Raw genomic sequence first — 25,176 nt, forward strand, 5'->3', positions numbered from 1 at the left:
TGTGGGCCCCACACACTCTGTCCCACCTTGCCATCACCGTGTCTACCTCACATGGCTCCTCACTTCCCTTCCTGCACCAGGTTCACCCAACTGACAGAAACAACATAGATCATTCTCTCTCCTCCGAAATTAGTTTTTGTTCCTAAATCCTCTTATCAACAGTGACCAGTCTTCCTCTCTCAGGTCAATATCCAGGCTTCTGAGTAGGCTGTCCTACCCAGAATAGAAGACCACATGTATTAAGTACCCTGGGTGTATCACTGGGGTCACAGTAGAAAATCACATCATCTCATTTAATTTCACATTTCAATTCTCCCAGGCAGTGAATGCTCACTGCTCCTGCTGTGGAGAATGGTACTGTGATCTTAAATAACACCTTCAAGGTCACAAAGATAGTACAGTGAGGGGAAAATCTCTATTCTACAAACTCTGGACTCAGGAATCAATCCCATGTTTAAATCCCATCACATTGAGATATTTATATGTTCAAAACATATTAAAGGAGTTCTTAAATAACACTAGTAATAATAATGACAACTCTCATTTACTCAAGACTCCTACTCAGCACCAAATAAAGAAATAGCAATGACCACAGTCTCAGCAATTTAGCAAGGCCATGAGCAACTTAGGGATACCCTATTTCAAAATAATAAATAAATTTTTAAAAAAGGGCTGGGGATGTAGATCAGTTGTGGAGTGCCCCTGCGTTCTATCCCCAGTACCAAAAAAAAAAAAAAAAAAAGAAAAAGAAAGAAAGAAAAGCTGAATGATTATATGCTTTGAAAGAGAAATGAGTGCCACTTGACTGAATAAATCACAATCACTGGCAGAAATAAATAAAGAATGAAGGCCAACACCCTAGGATGATATTATAAAGTGAGAGCTAACTGAGGTTTCAGTTGACTGTTCATTGAACTTCCTTTTCTCTTTCTCCAGAAGATACACTGGATTTATGGAAGCAAAAAACCATACAGTCCTATCCCAATTCCTCCTCCTGGGCCTCTCAGAGGATCCTGAATTGCAACCCTTCCTCTTTGGACTGTTCCTGTCCATGTACCTGGTCACAGTGCTCGGGAACCTGCTCATCATCCTGACCATCAGCTCTGACTCCCGCCTGCACACCCCCATGTACTTCTTCCTCTCCAACCTGTCCTTCATTGATATCTGCTTCATCTCCACCACAGTCCCCAAAGTGAACTTCCAGGCACAGGACAAAAATGACATTTCCTACATAGAGTGCCTCACTCAGGCATATTTTTTTAATACCTTTATTGGAATGGATAATTTCCTACTGACTATAATGGCCTATGACCGCTTTGTGGCCATCTGCCACCCCCTGAACTATGCAGTCATCATGAACCCCTGGCTCTGTGTCCTCCTGGTTCTGATGTCTTGGATCATCATGTTCTGGTTCTCTTTGATTCATATTCTGCTGTTGAATCGACTGGCCTTCTCCATGGGCACTGAAATCCCACATTTCTTCTGTGAAGTGACTCAGCTCCTCAGGGTGGCCAGCTCTGACACACTCATCAATAAAGTCTTCCTTTACATGGCAACCGCTCTGCTGGGTGTGTTCCCTGTCACTGGGATCCTCTTCTCTTATTTTCGGATTATCTCCTCCTTAATGAAGATGTCCTCTTCTGTGGGCAAGTACAAAGCCTTCTCCACCTGTGGGTCCCACCTCTGTGTGGTCACCTTGTTCTATGGAACAGCGCTTGGGGTTTACCTCAGTTCTGCTGGGACCCATTCTTCCCAGAGAACCATGATCACCTCAGTGATGTACTCTGTGGTCACCCCCATGCTGAACCCTTTCATCTACAGCCTGAGGAACAAAGATATGAAGGGGGCCCTTCGGAAACTCGTAGAAAGAGCAGTGTCTTGTTCCTGATGGATCACTCAGCTCAGAGCTGAGCGTTGGGTTCCCCCAAAATAAATACTATGGATTTTAGATCTTGGTTCTTTTTCTCCCCAGAGATGTACTTGATGTCTTCTATCCCTAAACCATCTACGGCTTTGCACACCCACTCAGTAATTCTTTCCTAACTTTTCCCCCTCATACATGGTCCATAAAGGTCCAAGTTTTTAAAGGTTTCTCACAGGTACTTCTGAGATTTCCAACTTGACTTAAGTCTATCACACGTTGGCATGGTTTCCTAAAAAATCGTTGGTAGAATGTTCGTGTTCTTTCACTTAATTTATTGTTTTGTATTTTGTTTTACTTTCTCTGGAGGAAAAAAAGGTACAAATCATCAAAGCAAAGTGCTCATCATGTCATGACTGTGCTGGTCACTTTATCTGTGTGACCTTATTTAATTTTGAAAACACTTTGAGATATTCGCTCTCATTCGTACATTTTCCAAAGGAAGACTGGGTTGGACAAAATCCTGGGCCTGACACAGAGCCCTCACTGACTCTGGTATCCTACTGTTCATTAGAGCAATGCTTCAATTTTCAACCTGAAATTTGAAATCTAATTTTTAATGTGGGTTTGTTCATATGATTCTTACTGACATGATGCCTTCAGTAACTCTGATTTTTTGTGTTATTTTACAAACGTTCCCTATTTCCATTTATTCTTTCCTTCCTTTTCTCCTTCATTTGTTCCTTCCTTCTTTTTTCCCTCCTGTCTTTTGGCTGGTTTGTTGGTAAAGATCCACTTGCTCCTCTCTATGGCTGAAAGAGTCTCTTGTAGTTTGGTATATCAGGAGTTTATCTGTATGTCCATTCATGGACATTGGACTGATTTACATCTGTTCACCCTTGTGAATAATGCACTGCTGTGTGAATGTTAGCCCATTTGTCTGCTTTTGTGACACTGTCACCAAAACATAGTCCTGCATTTTGCTGGTGTTTTATTTGCATTTATTTATTTTTTTCATCTTAGGGATCTTTTTCTCATGCCTGATGTATCTTAAATCAAGGTGGAAATCTCAGGAATACCTGTTTAAAAAAAAAAAAACTTGGACCTTTATGGACCATGTATAAGGGAGAAAAGTTAGGAAGGAATGACTGAGAATGTATGCAAAGTCCCCAGAACCAGCTCCTGTGATGTTTCTCCAGCTCACAATCTCTGGAGATTTTAGGCATCATTTCAGATTCACAAGTTATGGTAGGGAAAAAAGTCCTTTCTTTCTAAATTCACTTTTAAAATGTGTACAAACCTGTGAATCCACAGGATGAAAAATTTTTGGAGATGGACAATGGCCATGATTACACAAGTATGTGAATGTAATTAATGCCAATGGACTAATGCAACTAAGTAGTTTCAATGGTGGTATATTTGGCTCTGTATATTTTGCCACAATAAAAATAAATAAATAAATAAATAGATGAGTCTTGAAAAAAAATAAAAGAAAGGAGTGGTATGAATTGTATGCATGAGCCATCTCTGGAGTAGAGGTAGAGTCCCAAAACTTTTGTAGATATCCATGTTCTCTTCTTCTACTACTAATATCGGAAGTCTTTAGAGATTATGATAACATGGATCAATATTACTACTATCTGTCAGCTTCTGCAGTGACCCTCCCAGGTCACATAATAGTAAATAATGAGCCTGTATCTCCAATCCTTTAGTTGTTCCAAGTTCTGTGGGCTCCATACCTGTGTCTTCTCCTCACTTGGTTGTCTATCTCTATCTGATATTGTATTCTTCTCAGTCCCCAGGACAGACTGAGGTTCCACTGGGCACCAGGCAAGGGAGGGGTGTTGGATTTTCCATTCCTGATCATAACCCAGCAGAGAAGCAGCTTAACCTGGTAAGAGCTCAGGAAGTTGATGGTTGAAGTAAGGTTTGAACCTTAGTGGATATTTCAAATTAAAAAATAGGGGAAAGTCCCTAGCACATAACCTGCCCCAAGTAGACCCAGGTAGTGGGGGGTAGGTCATGACTGGAGTAGGGTGAAATTTCTCCCGAGTGGGCTAGGGGTGTAACTCATCAGCAAAGCACCCACCCAACATGCTCCATATGCTGGACTCAATTCTCAGCACCACTCAAAAAGGAAACAACCGTTAACAACCACAATAGCAGTCAGCAGTGGCCCCTGCCTATAAGGAGCTACTCAAAGGGAGGGGCAGGAGCAGCACAATTCAAGCCAGCCTGGGCAAATTAGTGACCCTGTTTCAATACATAAAAGGGCTGGAGATGTAGCTCAGTGGTAGAGCACCCCTTGAGTCAAACCCCAGTACCAGAAAAAAGAAAAAGAAAATTGAATATAAGGATGTGTGTGTGCTCATGTGTCCATGTTTTTGAGTGGAGATGTTTTGTATTAATATCACCAGAGATAATGGCCAAAATATAAAATTGATTTATTTGATTACAAATATTTAAGCATTATATAAATCAATCATCCTGGAAAAATTAAAAGATAAGTTGATGGCTTAAAAATAAAGATTTACAGGGGCTAGGGCTGTAGCTCTAGTACAGTGCCCGCCTTGGATGTGTGAGGGACTGGGTTCCATCCTCAGCACCACATAAAAATAAATAAAGATTTTGTGTCCGTCTACAGCTAAAAACAAATGTTTTAAAAAAATAAAGATTTACAGTGTTATTAAAGTCTGGCTATGTGAATTAATTCAAGACATAAAAAGTAAATTTAAACCAATGTAGTCTGTCAAAGGTTGGAAGGAGAGTCTTCTCTGAAATAGGGATGCTGGGCTGAGAGGCAGGAGGGGTCGTGGTTAATTAGAGGAAGAAAGGAAGGAAGAGACATCCTGGGCTGAGAGAGGAGCAGGTGGGGCTGTCCTTTCAGGTGGAGAGTTGACATTGGGTTAAGAGAGGCCATTATGATGGAGAGCTCAGCAGGGACAGAGTGAGGGTGAGGGTCAGCAGGGACGAGTGTGTGAGGTCCACAGAACAGATCCCAGGGTCTTCTTGATGTTGTTCTCACACTGACAAACTTACACTTATTTGTAGACCTGAGTTTGTGACAGTTTTGTCTCATATTTCTTTACAGGGATTGACAGAGTCCCTATCACCTAGTAGATGTTACACAAATGCTAACCTTGGATGTCTAACAAAGACTAAGACCAGCATGTCATTTAACCACGAAAAAAAGAAGTAGGACAATGAAGAGAAATCATAACAAAAATCACAATAGAAAAATGTCCTTCAGATTCAGCAGCTAATGCTATTTTTAGCAGCCAGGCCAGAGTATCCTCAGACATGAGGAAACTACAATAACTTCTTAACTCAATAAAAAAATGATTGTTGGAAAACCCTAATTAAAAAGAAAATGCTTCAATACAATATTATAGATATCTGTGGTCAGCTCATAAACATGACAAGAGTACATACTCCAACTCCAATCATTCAGTATTCTCCAGAGCACTGAATTGGCCTGAGTACCAAAAAATAGAAATGATTATATGATTATATATATATATATATATATATATATATATATATATATATGTCACTAAAGTGAACATATAATGACTATGACAACAACCAAAATATAAAACTATTCAATGATGTTATTAACTCACATCTGACAGCAAGCACAGGTAGATTATAGAAGAAACACCCAATCACATCAAGCACAAAAGGGACATTGACCCATGCATAATGGATCTTGGGTGAGCAGTTACTAATAAACTAACTGAAACAGGAAATCTAATAAGGACCTGGAATTCTTGGGAGGGAGTGGAGAAGAGAGGGAAGCTTTCCAGAAAGTACTACCTTTGAGGAATGGGTATATCTGACTTATTGGAAAAGGTTCTGAATTCCACAGAGCAAGGAAAAGAGGCAGAAGATCATCTGGTGGAAAATAAAGTACCTTGCAAGTACTTTAAAATGACCAATGGGGGAAATAGGACAATGTTCTAATCAGGTCCCATAGGTAACCATTGGGAGCAAATGGGGTAAGGTCTTCAATCAGGTCTATATAGGAAGAAAACCCCTCACAGCTCAGCGCATAAGACACTGATTTCCAGACATCAGGACCTCTGGCCTCTCTCTCTTGCTCAACCCCCTGTACTCTACCTACCAGAGTGCTGCCTCCACCTTTGTCTTCAATAAATCTGTACTTTGCCTGTTACCTGTGTGTATTTTGCTCAGTTCTTTGTTTGGCACAGCGAGGACCTGGACCCCATCTGGACACCCTGACGATGACATAATCTACAAAATTAGGAAATGAGCACAGGCTCCATACGAGATTTACCCACAAAAGATTTATTAACTGACAACAAGCACCTGAAAAGATGCTGGATTAGTCATAAGGAAACACAAATCCAAAGCGTGAAGAGATACCACTTCACAGCCAATAGGAAGCTTTGGTTTAGATCAAATTGAAGATGACAAGTTTTGGCAATGATGTAAAGACACCAGAACCTTCACACATTAGATGTGAAACACACCAACTACAACAAAACAGCAGTTTGACGATTCCATAAAAAGTTGAATATACCACTGTCTTATCACCCAGTGTCTTACTTCTATGTGTATATTACCCAAGCAACTGACAGCCACATAATGGTGCACTGTTTAACCATAGGAAATACATCTTTTGGCAGTTTCACTGTTGTGCAAAATCACAAGTCACTTACATAAACTCACATGGCTGGGATGTCACTAGACGACCTCATCTTATGGGACCACTATCAAATATACCGTCTGTCACCTCCCAAAGCTTATTATTTTAACATATGACTGTGCTCAAACAATCAATGTTCACAAATATCCTTTTAGGCACTACTGTTCACAATATCAAAATGGTAGAAATTAAAAGACCAACAAAAGATTAATATAAAAGCAACTACTGATGCACACATAAAGAGAAAAATTACTCAGTTACAGAAAGAAGATAAATAGTTAACATTAACCCAAACAACCAGAGGAGGAAGGAGGGAAGTTGGGAAGGAGAGAATGGAGAAGGAAAGAAAACAAGAGAGGAAGAAAGAAGGATTTTGAGAGGAACACTGCAAGGATCACAAAGAACAGAGCAACATGTCGGGGTCATCCAAAGCCCTTGATGCCACTATGAGTCCTAGGAGTGCACTGCTTTCAAAGGCGGACTCAAGCCTTCAAGCTAAAAATCCAACCATTTTTGTTATAAAACCTAAGATAGCAAAGGCAGGGGCTTGCACTCAGCATAGGCTCATTCTCATGCACCCCTGAAGGGTGTCTTCCCTTCAGAAATTGTGTGAATGAGAGAAAATATGTCAAAGCAATCTTTCCAGAATAAGTAAAATCAAATACGAAAATCAGCAAACACAGGACAGATACAGGAAGCACTCTGAGGGTTTTCATTCCATTTCTTCCAGAGAAAACAAGAATAACATTCAAGTTCAAGCGACAAACACCAACATTCAAGCTATAAATTCTAACAAAACCATGACAGCACTTGATATGAAAGTCTTCGATTTTTTTTATTTTCACTTATTATTACATTGTACTTAGACATAATATTGTCATTAATTTGGACATAATTATATAAGCATAGAATATAGTTGGGGGGGTTCCCAATAGTTCCTATTTTCCTTCTATCTTCCCTCTCCCTGTTCACTGTCTTTTACTTTTACTGGTATTCCTTGTTTATTTTATAAATTTGTATTTTATAGATTTTTTTAATCAATGGTTGACATATATATATATATATATATATACATAAAGTTGAAATTCACTGTGATATATTCATATATGTACATAAGATAGTTTGGTCAATTTAATTCCACCATTCCCATAAAAGTGGAAATTTCAGAAATCGCCTATAAGAAATTTCACCAATCTTGGAACTTTATGAGCCATGTATAAAGAAGAAAACTGAAAAGAGGTTAGTAAGGGAGTTGTTGGGGAGAAATATATACAAAAGTATATATAAAAGAAGTTATAGCAAATAGAAGAAATTAAGCTTGTATTTTAGGGATGAAAAAAGAGCCTAGATATTCAAGTTCCTGTTTGCATTACGGAACAGATTCTCTAGTTCTGAGGTCAGTGGTCCATCAGGGACAAGGGGCTGCTCTGCTGAGGAGTCTCCCCAGGGCCCCCTTCACATCCTTGTTCCTCAGGCTGTAGATGAAGGGGTTCAGCATGGGGGTGACCACAGTGTACATCATTGAGGCGATCATGGTTCTCAGAGAAGAATGGGTCCCAGCAGAAGTGAGGTATTCCACAAGCCCTGTCCCATAGAACAAGCAGACCACACAGAGGTGGGACCCACAGGTGGAAAATGCTTTATACTTGCTAGCGACGGAGGACATCTTCATCAAGGAGGAGACTATTTGAGAGTAAGAGAAGAGGATCCCAGTCATAGGAAACATACCTAACAGGGCAGTCGACACGTACAGAAAGATGTCATTGATGATGGTATCAGAGGTGGCCACATTAAGGAGCTGAGCCAATCCACAGAAGAAATGTGGGATCTCAGTGCTAGTGGAGAAGTTCAGTCTCTTCACCAGTAGAATATCAACCAGAGAGACCCAGAAAATGATGAACCAAGACAGCAGGATCAGGAGGACACAGAACCGGGGATTCATGACGACTGTGTAATTCAGTGGATGACAGATGGCCACAAAACGGTCATAGGCCATCATGGTCAGTAGGAAATTATCCATTCCGGCAAAAGTACTTAAAAAATATGCCTGTATCAGGCACTCTATGTAGGAAATGTCCTTGTTCTGTGCCTGGATGTTCACCAGCATCTTTGGCACCGTGGTAGAGATGAAGCAGATGTCATTGAAGGACAGGTTGGAGAGGAAGAAGTACATGGGGGTGTGGAGGTGGGGGTCAGAGCTGACGGCCAGGATGATGAGCAGGTTCCCAAGCACCGTGACCAGGCACATGGACAGGAACAGTCCAAAGAACATTGGCTGCAGTTCAGGATCATCTGAGAGGCCCAGGAGCAGGAATTTTGACACCTGTGTGCAGTTTTCTGCTTCCATGGAGCTGGTGTATCTTCTGGAGAAAGAGGGAAATGCAGTGTTCATTCAACCACCAACTGGCACCTCAGGGAAAGTTTTCTCCTTACTACGTCACCCTTGGACATCCTTCATCCTGTGTTGGGTCCTACCAGTGACTATGACTCACTCATCCAAGTCACACACCATTTCCACTTAAATGTGTATAATTATCTTGACTTCTTCAGGTTAGAAGAAATTTCCATCTTTGTATCAATCACTCACTCTCGAACATCAACTTTTTTCCCAAACTGTTCGAAGACATTTCAGGATCTGTTCCTGGTAATACTAATACTTATTCATTTACATACCTCTAAAACAGAAATTAAACATAGATTTTTTTAATCCAGGAAACCTTTATTCTGTGACTTGACACTATAGATTTGTGAGAGTTAATTACCATGGCATAATCTTTTTCTTAGAAAAAAGTATGATTACTGCTATTCCTATGTTTTTGAGATCTAAAATGCCTTGTGGAGAGTAGAACCTAAAAAAGTTATTGTTGTCATTATTAATATGATATTTTCATTGTTAAGCTCCTTTTTATGATAATTATTTCAAATGCATAACACTCCTGAGATACCAATGGTAGATGGACATATAGAAATTGGGATCTTGAGTCACACTTCCCTTGATATGAGTTTGGTTTATCAACCACACCATCTGTGGGGTTTTTTAATTTATTTACTTTAATGTTTTCATTAGTGCATTATAGTTACACGTACTAGTGGGGTTCACTTTGGCGTATTCATAAATGCATAGGATACAATGTGTTCTATTTCTTTCCCCAGGACTTCCTCTTTCTCTCCTTTTTTCCCTCCTCCCAACTTTTCCCGTCTACTTTACTGATCCTCATATGCCTTTACCTTCCCAAACACCTGAAATATAATCACACATAAACGTGGGACTTATTGTGATGCAGTCACACAAGTAGATGGCATAATTGGGTCAATTGCATTCCTCTCTTCCTCCCTTTTCTCATCCTCCTTCCTCCCCCTTGATCCCCTTCCTCTGCTTTACTATTCTCCCTTCAATTTTCATGAGATCCCCCTTTTTTATTTCTTATTTATTTCTAGATTTCAGATATCAGAAAAAAAATTGACCCTTGACTTTAGCATTTGTGTGGTCTTGAGAAAAACTATTTAGACTCTCTTAGATGGATATCCTTCACCTCTACAGTAAGAATCAGTAACATTCACTACATGGTATGATTGGAGAGGGAAATTAAAAGAGATAATGCATGTAATTTTTCTCCTGCGGTTCCCATGACATAGCAATGAATATTTGGTAAGTATGAGCTTTTGTTCTTAAACATCGCAATATATCTGTCTTGCCTGACCACTGTTTGTCAATACCCCCCTTCACTGGGGCAGCCATGAAGGATGAAATTACAATCATCATGAATACAACATCTGAGTTGTTTCTTTTAACGGCATACAGGTCTTCAAACTAATGAAGCTCCCTATGGCTCCTTTCAGAGAATTGCTGCCCGGTAAAGGTTTCCAAAGGAGGAATCAGTGTGTGGACTATATACACAAGAGAAGGAAAGAGAAGGCATCACCATTAACTTCAAGTACAAAGTCTATGTAGAGGTGCACTCTTGTAACTCAGGGTTGGCCAGGCCCACTGTGGCTATAGTTAGGCTCCCTCTCCAAGGCTTTTGGAGGGATGTGTATTTAGTATGTACCCAAGGTCATAAACACCCAGGCTCAGTTTATGTACTCAAGGTCATAAACGTTTTCTTGTGAGCATGCGTGCACTCATGTAACCTGTTGGCACTGTGCCTTCTTTGTCTGGCCTGAATATAGAAAAAGGCCTATGGAAATGGCCTCTGAATAAGGCCTGTCTACTATCCCAACTGCACCTCGGATCTTCTTTCAACTGCCAGAGCCCTGAACCTCACTACCTGGATCAGAGCCCCCCACATGGCAGCCAGCTACTCAGGATTCAGAGGCAAGAATATTCCATATGGCAGGCAAAACCTGGGAAACTCAGCAAGACCATATCTGGATATAAAAAAATAAAAGGGGCTGGGGAGGCAGCTTAGTGGTGGAAAAGTGCCCTGGCTTCCATCCCCAGCACCAGAAACATGCACACAAGAATATGTGAGATTGTGCTACGGTGTCGATGCTCTAGATTGGAAATGTATTTTATTAAAATCAGCATATTTAATGAACAAATCTATAGTTGATGGATTTTATTACAAATATTCAAGCATTATGCAAATCAGTCATCCTGGAAAAATTAAAAGACCTAAATTGATGATTTAAAAATAAGTGTTGAAAAAGACTAAGTATTATGAATGCCTGGTAATGTAAATTAATTCAGTACAGAAAAAAAAGTTATTTTATATTAATTTAATCTGTGAAGGTGGGAAGAAGAGTCTTCTTTGAAAAAGGGATGCTGGGCTGAAGGGGGGGTGATGGTAATTAGAGGATGGAAGGAAGAGACATCTAGGCTGAGAGAAGAGAAGGTGTGGCTGTCCTATCAATGGAAAGCTGACACTGGGAGGGGTTAGGAGAGGCTGGTGTGACGAGAGCAGGGGACGGGGGTCAGCAGGGACAGAAAGTGTGAGGCCCACACTTTCATCTTTGAAAAGATTCGGCAGCTTCTGATGCTCGTTTAACTGCAAGACAAAGAATCCTCAGACATGTAGAAACCAAGGAAATTTTTTTAACTCAATAAACAGTGACTGTTTAAAAACCACAGAATATAGGAAAGCTACAAAAAAATACTGTGATATTTGTGTTCACCTCATAAACATCCCTAGAGAATGTACTCCAACTTTGAACATTCAATATTTTCTTGAGATGAGATCAGAATTGGCCCGAGTACCACACATCACAAATAATCACGACTGTAGTTGTGGCTACTGAAGTGCACTGATAGTGACAATGACAATCACCGCAATCTGCAGCTATTCAGTGACGTCATTAAGTCAGTCTGACAGCAGCACAGGTAGATTATTAAAAAAAAAATCCAGTTATGTCAGAACAATACCTCATGCAGGAGGGATCTTCAGTGAGCAGTTAACAAATAAATGATTGAAAGAGGAAATCTAATAGGGACCTGTCATCCAGGGAGGGAGTGGAGGAGAAAGCACTGCCTTCAAGGAATGGCCATTTCAGACTCTTGCATTAAGGTTCAGAATTCCAGAGAGCAAGGGAAGAGGCAGAATGGGAGCCTGAAAAGATGATTCAGTGGAAAATAAAGTACCTTGCACATGCAGGACCTTCACCTTCATAGACTGACTACCCTGGGCTGTCCCAGGGTCACTGTCCTGGAGTAGAGCCCAGTGCCCATCTTCTCCTTTCCCTTCTTGCTGCACCAGCCACACTGGACACGCTGACTCTCTCCAAGGGCTACCACCGGAGACATCCCTTCTGCACAACCAGTCCTAGGGAGCCCACTTGGGTTTTCACAGAAGCTTGGAGCAGAGGAGTACATGAGGGGAGAGAAGGGCATGCTTAAAATTTCTACCATCTCAAGGGTTGGATTCTCAGCGCTCCTCATTAAGTCTATTATTCTTGTGTCTTTGCAAGTAATTCAGCTCCCCTGGGTACAGAGTAGATAGCAATTAGAAAATTTTCAGTCAATATTGTGTGTGTGTGTGTGTGTGTGTGTGTGTGTGTGTTGGCAGAAAGAGGGCAAGAGGGATTGATCCCTTGCCAGGGAAATTCTTTTTTCTTTGGTTTGATTTAAAAATCTCAAGGTGTCCCCTTAGGAATGTTTAATTTCTATCATGTTTTAATTTCTATCAATGTTTAATTTCAGGAAGCAAACCTAAGAATCATTCCTCTGTGAGGGGTCTCTTCCAGAGAATCCTTGAAGTTTTTACGAACCACCAAGCATTCATAGTGTTAAATTCATGCTAATTAATAATGTCCAAGTTAGTGAGAAAAGTATAAATAGAATTCTGAGTCAAAGCTTACTTTATTCCTACAATTGCAATACTTTAAAAAAATTGTCATACATAGTATATGCACATTACGTATATACACACCACCAATATAACTTTAAAATTTTTCCATTAAGCTTTCTCATGTTCTTTATTTTAAATTTTCTATTAATTTTGTTTTATATATTTTATGCTTTTTAAGGGATAAGGAGGACACATAAGACAGAGTTTCTTTGAAGTGAGATAAATGTCCAACATTCAATCATTGGGATGTCTCCACATGTCTAGAATATACAAAAAAAAAAAAAAAAACACTTTTAGCAGGTAAAGTTCACAATAAGTGAGTTATATACCATTAAAAGTGTTTAAGAAAGTCATCAAACTAACTTTGAAGACATCAAAAATAGATTATCAGCCCCTGCCACCAGTGTAGGAGCCCAGGCCCAGGTTAGGCCCAGGACTGACTCCGCTGACCAGCAGGAGCCCAGGTCCAGGTCAGGCCCAGCACCACCCCCCAGGCCCACCTGGGAGCCCAGGCCTACCCCACCTCCATCTTGGGACACTGCAGCCATTGCCATATCCCTCCCCATGCAGCAGCCTCCACCTTGCAACAACAGACAGGGCCTAGAAGCAGCTGCATCTTGAAACAGACAGATGTTTACATTATAAGGTCCTTTCAGCCCCACCTCTGAAAGTGGTTGCAGCCATCTTGGGCCACCCCCACTGCCTACGTTGAGTTACCTCCGTTATTGCCACCACCACCTTTAGTTGCAGTAGCATCTATCACAGGACACCTGCAGGATCTGCAAGCCCAACACCAAGGTGAGACACAGATAATCTGCACGGACACTATAAGATTATAAGGTAGAAACTGTAATACCTCAGATACTTACTGCAAGAAAGGAAGACACATAGACAACATGAAAAAACAAGGGAGGAAACCAAGATACTACAAATACAGAATCCACTGGCAGCGTAGTAGATGAACTGTCAGAGAAAGAGTTCAGAACATAAAATGATCTGTTAATTAAAGAATGACCTAAAGGAGAAAATACAGGCAAAAACTGATCACTGTAACAGAGATAAGAGAGTAAATACAGGCAACCATCAAATCACACCAACAAAGAGATAAGGGAACAAATACACTTAGCAAAAGATTACTTCAAGAAAGAGAGATTCTGGGGAAAAAAATCAGGAAAACTTGAAATGAAGGAAACAGTAAATAAAATAAAAAACTCAATAGAAAGAATCACTGGGGCTGGGGATGTGGCTCAAGCGGTAGCGCGCTCGCCTGGCATGCGTGCGGCCCAGGTTCGATCCTCAGCACCACATACAGACAAAGATGTTGTGTCCACCAAATACTAAAAAATAAATATTAAAATCCTCTCTCTCTCTCTCTCTTTCTCACTCTCTCTCACTCTTAAAAAAAAAAGAAAGAAAGAAAGAATCACTAACAGACTTGGAAGACAGAATGTCAGATAATGAAGACAAAGTATACAATCTTGAAAATAAAGTTGATCACACAATGAAGATGATAAGAAACCAAGAACAGAATATCCAAGAATTATTGGATAATATCAAAAGTCCAAATTTAAGATTTATTGGGATAGAGAAAGGCACAGAGACTCAAACCAAAGGAATGCACAATCTCTTCAATGAGATAATATCAGAAAACTTCCCAAACATGAAGAATGAATTGGAAAATCAAGTATAAGAGGCCTATAGGACACCAAATGTACAAAATTACAGCAGATCTACACCAAGGCACATTATGATGAAAATGCTTAGCATATAGAATAGGGATAGAATCTTAAAGGCTGCAAGAGAGAGGAATCAGATCATATATAGGGGATAGGTGGAGACCAATTCATATTTCAGCAGATTTTTCAACCCAGACCCTCAAAGCCAGGAGATCCTGGAACAACATACCAAGCTCTGAAAGAAAATGGACGGCAACTAAGAATGTTATATCCAGCAAAATTAAGCTTCAGATTTGATGATGAAATAAAAACCTTTCATGATAAACAAAAGTTAAAAGAACTTACAGTAAGAAAGCCTGCACAACATCAGAGCATTCTCAGCAAAATATTCCAGAAGGAGGAAATGAAGAACAACAATGAAAATTAGCAAAGTAAGGAACTACACTAAAGGAAAGGCCAATTAAAGGAGAAACCAAGTCAAGTTAAAAACCAAAAATAAACCAAAATGTCTGGGATTACAAATCATATTTCAATAAGAACTCTGAGGGTGAATGGCCTAAAGTCATCAATTAGAAGACACAGACTGAGAGATTGGATTTAAAAAAGAAAAAGACCCAACAATATGCTGACTTCAAGGTACTCATCTCCCAGGAAAAGACATCCACAGACTAAAGGTGAAAGGGTGGGAAAAAATATACCACTCACATGGACCATGTAAACAAGCATGGGTTTCCATCCTCATATCAGATAAAGTGGACTTCAAACCAAAGCTAGGGAAAAGGGATAAAGAAGGACATTTCATATTGTTTAAGGGATTCATACATCAACAAGGCATAACAATCATAAATATCTATGTCTCAAACAATGGGGCATCTATGTATGTCAAACAAACCCTACTCAAATACAAGAACCAAATAGACCACAACTGGGTGACGTTAATACACTCTCTCACCACTGGATAGATTTTCCAAACAAAGAAACTATAGAATTCAATAATGCAATCAATAATTTGGACTTAACAGACATACATAGAATATTCCATCCATCAAAGAGAAGATATACTTTCTTCTCAGAAGCACATGGATCCTTCTCCAAAATAGACCATATGTTATGACACACAGCAAGGCTTAGCAAATACAAAAAAAAAATAGAAATATGACCCTGCATTCTATCAGACCATGATGGAATGAAATTAGAAATCAATGATAAAAGTAAAAAGAGAAGCTACCCCAACACCTGGAGACCGAATGATATTCTATTGAATGATGCATGGATAACAGATGACATCAGGGAGGAGATATAAAAAATTCTTAGAGGTAAATGAGAACTCCTATACAACTATCATTATCTCTGGGACACTATGAAGGCACTGCCAATCCCAAAAGACCAGCTTATTGCATTAAGCTCATTCATTAAAAGAATAAAAAGTCAACAAATAAATGACCTAGAAAAAGAACAAACCAACACAAAAACCAGTACAAGACAGGAAATAATTAAAATGTTCATAGCAGCTCAATTCACAATAGCTAAACTGTGGAAACAACCTAGATGCCTTTCAATAGATGAATGTATAAACAAACTGTGTATACACAACGGAATGTTACTCAGCATTAAAAGAGAATAAAATTATAGCATTTGCAGGTAAATGAAGTTTTAGAATATCATGCTAAGCAAAGTAAGCCAATCCCCAAAGACCAAAAGCTGAATTTTTCTCTGGTAAGTGGAATGTTGATCCATAATGGGGGTGAGGTGGGCATGGGAAAAATGGAGCAACTTTGATGGGGCAAAAGAGAGGGAGGTGGGAGGGGGTATGGGGGCAGGAAAGATGGTGGAATGAGATGGACATCATTACCCTAAGTACATGTATGACTGCACTTTCGATGTGACGCTGCATCATGTATAACCAGAGAAATAAAAAGTTGTGCTGCAATTGTGTACAATGAATCAGAATGCATTCTGCCATCACATACCTAATTAAAACAAATTAATTAATTAATAAAAAATAGATTATCATGTGGTTCAGGAATCAGAAGTGATACAATGCATTATTATTTTTTTAAAGACCATAGAGAAGGAAGTGTTTTTGCTTCTTTAAAGTGAATGAAATTGGGCTGGGGTTGTGGTTCAGTGGCAGGGCACTTGCCTAGCATGAGTGAGGCACTGTGTTTTGATCCTCAGCATCACATAAAAATAAATAAATAAAATAAAGGTATGGGTCCTCCAGCAACTAAAAAAAAATAATAATTAAAAAGTAAAGTGAATGAAATCACCTGCAGTGTGTTGGAATTTTTTTTCCAGTGGTGGGTATGATACGCAGAGCGCTCTGCCACCAAGCTACATACCCAGTCCTTGGAGGTACTTTTATTTAGAGCCTTATAGTTATACATAATATGGGTTCATTTTGACAAAATCATAGATGCAAGAAATTTGACTTACTCCATTTCTGTCCCTGTCCCCACCCCACTTTCACTCCCTCCTTTCCCCTATTCCCCTTTCTCTACTCTTACAGATCTTCCTTTCCATGATTTATTCATTTTTAGTTGGTGGTTTTTACATATTCATAAAGGTGGAATTCCTATTTATGTATGCCTACAACCTGATTTTGCTAAATTTATTCCACATTTCCTCTCCTTTCCTGTCCTTCCCTCTTTCTGTATCTCCTTTTATGCCACTGATTTCCCCTTTGTCTGTTTTGATATCCAATCCTCCACCCCCACTTTTCCTTTTATTTTTCACTGCTTTCTGCATATGAAAGGAAATCACCCTTGGTTTTCTGAATCTGGCTTATTTCACTTAGCATGACGTCCTTCACTCCATCCATTCACCAGCAGACATAATTTCATTTTTTTTCTAGCTGAGTGAAACTCCATTGTGTACATATACCACATTTTCTTAATCATTCATCTATTGATGGGTATCTGGGATGGCTGTGACTGTGCTCCTACAAACATGGGTATGCAGGTATCACTTTAGAAAGATGACTTTAATTCTTTAGAATAGATACCAAGGGGTGGGATATCTGGGTCATATGGCGGTTCCAAGCCTAGTTTCTGAGGAATCTCCATACTGCTTTTAAGTCAGGTTGTATGCATATATAAATATACCACATGGAATTCCACCTTTATGTATATGTAAAAAACACCAACCAAAAATAAATAAATCATGGAAAGAAAGATCTGCACTAATTTGCAGTCCCTCCAAAAATGTATGAGTGTACCTTTTCCTCCACATCCTCACCAACATTTATTATGATTTGTATTCTTGATCACTACCACTCTGAGTGCTGTGAGATGAAATCTTAGGGTAGTTTTGATTTTCATTTTCCTGATGGCTACAGACATTGAACATTTCTTCATATATTTCCTGGCCATGTGTTTCTTCTTTTGAGAAATATCTGTTTAGGGGCTGGGGATTTAGCTCAGTTGGTAGAATGCTTGCATTGCGTGTTCATGAGTTCAATTGCCAGTGCCCCCACACACACACACACACACACAAATACGTTTAGTTCTTTGACTCATTTTTTTCAATCCCCTGTCAGAGGAGTAAATGGCAAATATTTTCTCCCATTCTGTAGGCTCTCCACATTCTTGATTGTTTCCTTTGCTGGGCAGAAGCTTTTTAATTTAATGGCATCTCACTTGTTGATTCTTGGTTTTATTTCTTGAGTTTAAGGTCTCGTAAAGGAAGCTGGTACCTGCACCAATGGAGTGTTGACCCTATGTTTTATTCTATCAGTTCCAAAACTTGTGGTGTAACTCCTAGGTCTTTGATCCACTTTTAATTGATTTTTGTGCAAAAAAGGGAGCTAGTTTCATTCCTCTACATATGAATGTTCAGTTTTCCCGGCACCATTTATTTAAAAGGCTTCTTTTCCAATTTATATTTTTAGCACCTTTATAAGTATCAGATGGCTCTAAGTATGTGGGTTCATCTCAGTGCCTTCTATTCCATTGGTCTTTGTGTCTGTTTTGATGATACCATGCTGTTTTGTCACTATAGCTCTGTAGCATAATCTGAGGTCAGGTCTTGTGCTGTCTCCTGCTTTGCTCTTCTTGCTCAGGATTGCTTTGGCTGTTCTGAGTCTCTTATCCTTCCAAATGAATTGAAGAGTACTTTTTTTTCTAGTTCAATGAAGAATGCCATTGTTATTTTGATGCAGATTGATAAAATATTAGCAAATCGCATTTAAAAACACATCAAATATGGGGAAAAAACACATCAAAAAGATAACACACAGTGATCACGTGGGTTTCATCCCAGGGATGCATGGTTGGTTTGACATACGCTAATGAATAAATGTAATTCATCACATAAATAGAATTAAGGATGAGATTCATATAATCAGGTATGAGCAGGTGGACAGGACAGGCTGGCGCCCCTGCCCTGGCCTGCACCATTATCTGCACCCATTGGTGAAGGCTCTCTGCTGCTCTTCTGCCCTCCCTCTGTCCTGCCTAGTCCATCCTGGGTTCCCGCAGGCCCCATCCTTCAACACTGCCTGTGTTCCTATGGACAGACACACAGACACCTGCAGGAAAGACATCCCTGATCCTGTAACAAGGAGATTGTCTTCATTCTCATCTGAGAATCTGCACAAATTTGTCAGCTGGGCCCACAGCCATGGGACCATTTGCAGCCTCATTGCAAACCTGAAATACTTGCTTTCTGAAGGTTTCCCCAGGAACTTGACTGCAGTGTGGGGCTGCAGCGCTGGCCTCACTTATCACTGGCCACTCACTGCTGACTGCAGACCTGGGTCCCAAGAGTGGGGCTGTTTCTAGGATATCAGACGTTTTAATGCTGATGGTCCCAGTATTATCTGGCTGCCTTCTGAGACATAGACTGGCCCAGTTGAAAGACACCCTGGGAGACCAGTGAAAGCAAAGCTGGACAGTAACGGGACCAGAGACTCTCGTGACTCTTGTTACTGCAGTGAGTGAGCCTCTGAACTGGCAAGGCTGTGGAAGAGTAGGAAGATGGAACACCCTGCTCAACAGGGTCTGTGGGCCTCCTGTTACAGACGAGGACAGTGACTTTGAACCCTGTTTTAATCAGCATTTTTCTCTGGCCAAAAGATTTGACAAGGACAGTTAGAGGAGGAAAAGTTTATTTTCAGGGCTCATGATTTCAGAGGCCTCAATCTACAGAAGGGTGCCTGACTCCTCAGGGCCTGAGTGAGGCATGACATTGTGGCAGAAGCATGTGAGGCCCAGGACATCACATCAGGAAGCAGAGAGGGAGCCTCCACTCTCCAGGGACAAAATATACACCCCTAAGGCCCGCCCCCACTTACCCACTCCTCCAGTCACCCCCTACCTGCCTCAGTTTCTGCTCAGTTAATCCCTATTGGGATTAATTCACGGCTTAGGTTAGGGTTCTCCTAACACCCATTTCATCTCTAAAATTTCTTGCTTTGTCTCACATATGAGCTGTTAGGTGACACCAAATATCTAAAAAATAACAGAACCCAAACTCTCTGCCCGTCTGCAAAGGCCTGAGATAGTCCCCTCTTCTCCCGTTCAAGTTCCTAGGCGCAGATGGTGGATGAATGAGGCAATTACCCACCATCAAGAACGTCAAAACAGAAATTCCAGGCTAATATTACATTGTGACAAATTCAGAGCTCACTGGAAGGGTAGATGGACAAGCCCTGTCCTTGACAAAGATGGCCAAATCCAAGCCTCCTCCTCACCCTGATGCCTCCTGTGCAGGATCTGCCATAAGCAAGGAGCTATATGCACATGGCATGTCCATATCCCCCCTGAGATCTCTAGACCAGTCACCCCAAAGACTTTTAGAGTACCTCTGGCTTCATCCCAAAGAAGACCCCCTGGTACCCAGGGCAACAACCAGCAGATGCCTGTGAGCACAACTCAATTCTAACAAACACATCAGTATCCCTTTGCCCTGCAGGATGAGCAAGTTGCTTCTGAAGCATCCCTGCCCCATCTGCCCAGTCAGGTCTCATCCCATGAGGTAGCCACCCCCCACCTGTCCCCCTCAGTTAACCCAGAGCCAGAAGCAAGCTCCAGGCAGCAGCAGCCCCCAGTTGCTCCAAACACAACCACAGAGGCCACAGCACAGTGCACACCAGGTCCCTATGGGGAGGCTGAGCAAGTGCTGAGAACTTTTGTCACCTTCAAGAGACCTCCTGGCCACCTTGCTCCATGTCACTTGCTGGGGCCAGGACCATATCCTGAAGGGGAAGGCTTTTCCACCATCAGCAGCACCTTCAGCTCTTCCACCGAGAAGCTCAAGGAGAAGCTGTGGGTGCTGAGTAAGGCTGGGTGCCCTGTGTCCCCTCTGGCCATACCGTCTACTTCTCCCTTTCTGATGAGGGCAGTGGCAGGCAGGTGTCTGGGGGAGGACAGACCCATTAGCCTCCTGTCCACGGTGGCCACGTAGGACAGCCAGAACCTGAACATGCAGGCGCTGCAGGAGCATGCAGATCTGATGTCCAGCCACATGGAGCTGCTCAAAGACCCACAAAAGCAGCCCTGCTATGCCTGGACAGCCAGGGACCAGCAGGAGACAGGGAAGTTCCACGAGAGCGTGTCCTGAGGAAATCTACCAGGAGCACTCCAGGGACACAGTGCTCCCCTCTATGTGTACATCCACCGACGGCCACCCAAATGGAGGCCAAGTCCCCCTTCTAGCTGAGGGCAAAACAAGCCTTTTCTGTTAAACCATGGAGGCTTCATTTTTAAAATTTTTGTTTTGATTAGTTATACATGACAGTAGAATGCATCTATGCACTTTGAAATATCACACATAGATGGGATATCATTTCTCATTTTTCTGAGTGTACATGTTGCAGAATCACATTGGTCATGCAGCCACATACATACATACAGTAATAATGTCTTTTTCATTCCACTGTCTTTCCTATCCTCACATCTTCTCGCTTTCTCTCGCCTCAGTGTTCTCTACCTAATCTAAGATGTCTATTTTTCTCTAGTGTCCCCCCCTTATTGTGAATTAGCATGCAGATATTAGAGAAAATATTCCGCCTTTGGTTTGGTGGGATTGGCTTAGTTCACTTAGCACGATATTCTCCAACTCCATTCACTTACTAGCAAATGCCATAATTTCACCTTCCTGGGCTGCCATTTTCTTGCAACCCAGATGCCTTTCTAAAGTTAATGTTTCCTCAACAGTAACCACGCCAAAGATTGTGTGGTCAGTCCTGACCCACAGGCAGCAGCCAGGTGGCCTGGGTCAGGGATAAAGGCTGAGCAGACCCTTGTTTTGCACGCCTGATTGCTGTGCGCCTTCTGCACGTGGGAGAAAAACTCTTGCAGAGCTAAATAGACTCCAGGTGTTTATACCTTCCCTCGGGGTTTCCAGAACTCCCCCACCCCTTAATTCCAACATACCTTAGAAGGAGGCCACAGATGAGGGCAGATTGTGGTCTGGGGAGCAGAGGATGGGACCGCAGTCCCTTCAGGTTGCCAGGTATTGTCCAAAGTTAGCCAAGGTCAAGCAGGAAAACTGTGCCAACTTCACCTCCAGCTCATTTACTCAGGACTCCAGGAAAGGGCGCCCACAGCTGCAGCCAGTGAGCCCTCCCTGGGTGGAGGGCGGCTCGGCTCCTTCTCCTAGGCAAGAGCTCCCTCATGTGGCCGAGGCAGAGCCAGCAGCCGCCGACCTGCGGGTCTCCATCACTGAGGCCTGCTATCCCTCTGATTTGGAGTTTGCTTTTTCAGTGAATGTAGATGAATCTGAATAACCGGATGCGTTATCCAAATGTGTGTCACCTTTGTTAAATCCTGTTATCCAAATGTGTGTCACCTTTGTTAAACACAATGCATAATTGCTGAGTACAAGAGTGAGGAAATTCATATTATCTAGTGCCTTCTTAGCACAGAAAAAAAAAAAGAGAGAGAAAGAAAAAAAAAGGAAACTGTTCAAGTAGTCATTAAAAAGAAAAAAAACAGTAGCTGTAGAGTATATGAAGACTGTACATTTTGTTGAATTACATTCACAATAAAGCGAGACGAATGAATTTGCATTCTTTACAAACTCATCTCAGGTATTTTTTTTACAGCAACACAAGCAGAATAAAGAATAGGTTCTTGTCTATGCATGCCTGGGTGTATGTATTAACAGGAAACTCAATTACAGTTCTCAAGAAGGTCCATACATGAAGGAAAGAGGAGATCTCAGAATCAACATTAGTGTAAGTAAAAAATCACTGGAGTAGAGGAGTTTCAGCTTAGGAAACTTCACCTTCAGCTCATTTAATCTAGCCAAGGTAAGGTAAGTTAAGTTGTTGCAGAAAACAGTGTAAAATGTCACAGACTTAATGAAATCAAATCATTTCTTTCTCAGGAAAATTATCCACCAATCACGGAAAATGGACTGGGGAGTCCTTGTGTATTAGCCCAACATTCCAGATAAGTTTGATCTTATGATAATGTCCATATCAGCACATACTTACTCAAATGCCAGCTAAATGGAAGAATATTAAGAACAATGAATTAGCTCTTAAATAGTTTAGCCTAGAAGTGCCAGCTCCTTTACACCCATATTTCATTGAACAGAACAAAACACTTGGCCACCTGTAACTTCAAAGGAGAAAGGAAGGAACTGAGAATATAGCACAGTTGGTAGTCACATGCACAGGACTCTGGGTTCAAATCCCCAGCACCACAAAAAGAGAGAGAGAGAGAGAGAGAGAGAGAGAGAGAGAGAGAGAGAGAGAGAGAAGAAGAAGAGAAGAGAAGAGAAGAGAAGAGAAGAGAAGAGAAGAGAAGAGAAGAGAAGAGAAGAGAGAGAAAGGAAATGCTATATCTGATAGGAGAAGATAACCACTAATATATTGGGTGAGAAAATGGGCCAGGTCAGAGCTCTGGGTTTCAAGCGTGCTTTGCCTACTTGTTTCCTCTTTAACCTTGTGAAAGACTTTTCATTTTTCTTTGTGTGTGTGTTTGTGTGAATGTGAATGTGTGTGCTCATTTCTTTTTAGACTCTCAATTTTCTCCCCTCTAAAAAGGTGATGGTAATCATTACTAATAGAACATGTTCATAAGATACTCAGAAGTAATTAACACATGATTAATACATAATCACCAGTTACAATGTCAGCCAAAATTTAATATTGATTGCATTCATACTATATTCATACTATATGCAGTAAAACATTTACTGCTGATAACACATACATAAACAGCACAAATCACATGCAAACCCATAGAGCTGAATTAAGTAAACCATCTACAGCTTAAGGATCTTAAGGAAACATTTGTGGTAACAAAGCTACTTTAAGTGCTGCCAGTTCCGGTTAAAACTCAACAGTGTGGAGGTAAAACTGCAGAAAGTTTTTGGACAGTAGATCAGTCAGGGATGCCATTGAAGAAATTATGAGGAGATGTGTTGTTTAAAGGTGTGTAAACTAGAAAAAAAGAGTAAAGTCGTAGAATTCTAGAGTAAATGAAAGAACTAGATGTTTTGAGAGATCTGGAGGTAAGAATTTTGAAACTATTGTGATTTTTTCCCCAGTATGCACAAAACCTCTTATTCCTGAGGCCAATGAATGTCTCACGGACAAGAAGCTCCTCTGCTGAGCATCCTCCCCAGAGCCCCCTTCACATCCTTGTTCCTCAGGCTGTAGATGAAGGGGTTCAGCATGGGGGTGACCACAGTGTACATCACGGAGGCGATCATGCTTCTCTGGGAAGAATGGATCACCGCGGAACTGAGGTAAGCCCCAAATCCTGCCCCATAGAACAAGGAGACCACGCAGAGGTGAGACCCACAGGTGGAAAAAGCTTTATACTTGCCAGCAAGGGAGGGCATCCTCAGTAAGGAGGAGACGATATGGCAGTAAGAGTAGAGAATCCCCGCCATGGGAGGTACACACAGCAGGGCAGCCACCACATACATAAAGATGTTATTCATAAGGGTATCCGAGGTGGTCACTTTAAGAAGCTGAGCCAGTTCACAGAAGAAATATGGGATTTCAGTGCCTGTGGAGAAGGCCAGTCGATTCAACAGCAGAACATGAATCAGGGAGACCCAGAACATGATGAGCCAAGACAGCAGCACCAGGAGGACACAGAGCCGGGGGTTCATGATGACTGTGTAGCTCAGGGGGTGGCAGATGGCCACAAAGCGGTCATAGGCCATCACAGTCAGTAAGAAATTTTCCATTCCAGCAAATGTATTTAAAAAATAGACCTGAGTCAGGCACTCTGTGTAGGAGATGTCCTTGTTCTGTGCCTGGATGTTCACCAGCAACTTTGGGACTGAGGTGGAGACGAAGCAGATGTCAGTGAGGGACAGGTTGGAGAGGAAGAAGTACATGGGGGTGTGGAGGTGGGGGTCAGAGCTGACGGCCAGGATGATGAGCAGGTTCCCAAGCACTGCGACCAGGTATACATACAGAAAAAGTCCAAAGTACAGCAGCTGCTGTTCAGGATCCTCTGAGACTGGCAGGAGGAGGAATTCTAACACACCTGTGTGGTTTTCTGCTTCCATATTGCTGGTGGACCTGCTGGGGAAGGAGCCATGTTTCAAATAATAGCCAACTGTCACCTTGGGTACTTATCTCTTTTCAATATCACCCTGAGATGGAAGCTCTTCTTCCTATATTGAATCCTGCCAAGGACTGATCAACTCAGCCAAGTGAGAGACCATTTTCATTTTAATGTATACCATTTTTCTGGCTTTCTTTAATTTTATTTA

The 25,176-nt window shown here is 41.3% G+C and overlaps 3 protein-coding genes and 1 pseudogene across 3 annotated transcripts; 2 read left to right on the plus strand and 2 right to left on the minus strand.

Annotated features, from left to right (window-relative positions):
* The first annotated feature begins 952 nt into the window (after positions 1-952).
* LOC143401260 (olfactory receptor 7D4-like) lies at positions 953-1,888 on the plus strand. Its single transcript, XM_076858468.1, has one exon. It carries the CDS (start codon positions 953-955, stop codon positions 1,886-1,888), a length of 936 nt encoding a protein of 311 aa, XP_076714583.1.
* Positions 1,889-7,938: 6,050 nt separating this feature from the next.
* On the minus strand, positions 7,939-8,877 carry LOC143410926 (olfactory receptor 7D4-like). Its single transcript, XM_076871732.2, has one exon. It carries the CDS (start codon positions 8,875-8,877, stop codon positions 7,939-7,941), a length of 939 nt encoding a protein of 312 aa, XP_076727847.2.
* An 8,562-nt stretch (positions 8,878-17,439) lies between these two features.
* LOC143401265 (uncharacterized protein KIAA1958-like) lies at positions 17,440-22,219 on the plus strand (annotated as a pseudogene).
* A 1,811-nt stretch (positions 22,220-24,030) lies between these two features.
* Positions 24,031-24,969, minus strand: LOC143638188 (olfactory receptor 7D11-like). Its single transcript, XM_077105874.1, has one exon. It carries the CDS (start codon positions 24,967-24,969, stop codon positions 24,031-24,033), a length of 939 nt encoding a protein of 312 aa, XP_076961989.1.
* Between the last annotated feature and the right edge of the window lie 207 nt (positions 24,970-25,176).

This window comes from Callospermophilus lateralis, chromosome 1, assembly GCF_048772815.1.
Source record: "Callospermophilus lateralis isolate mCalLat2 chromosome 1, mCalLat2.hap1, whole genome shotgun sequence".
Lineage (NCBI taxonomy): Eukaryota > Metazoa > Chordata > Mammalia > Rodentia > Sciuridae > Callospermophilus > Callospermophilus lateralis.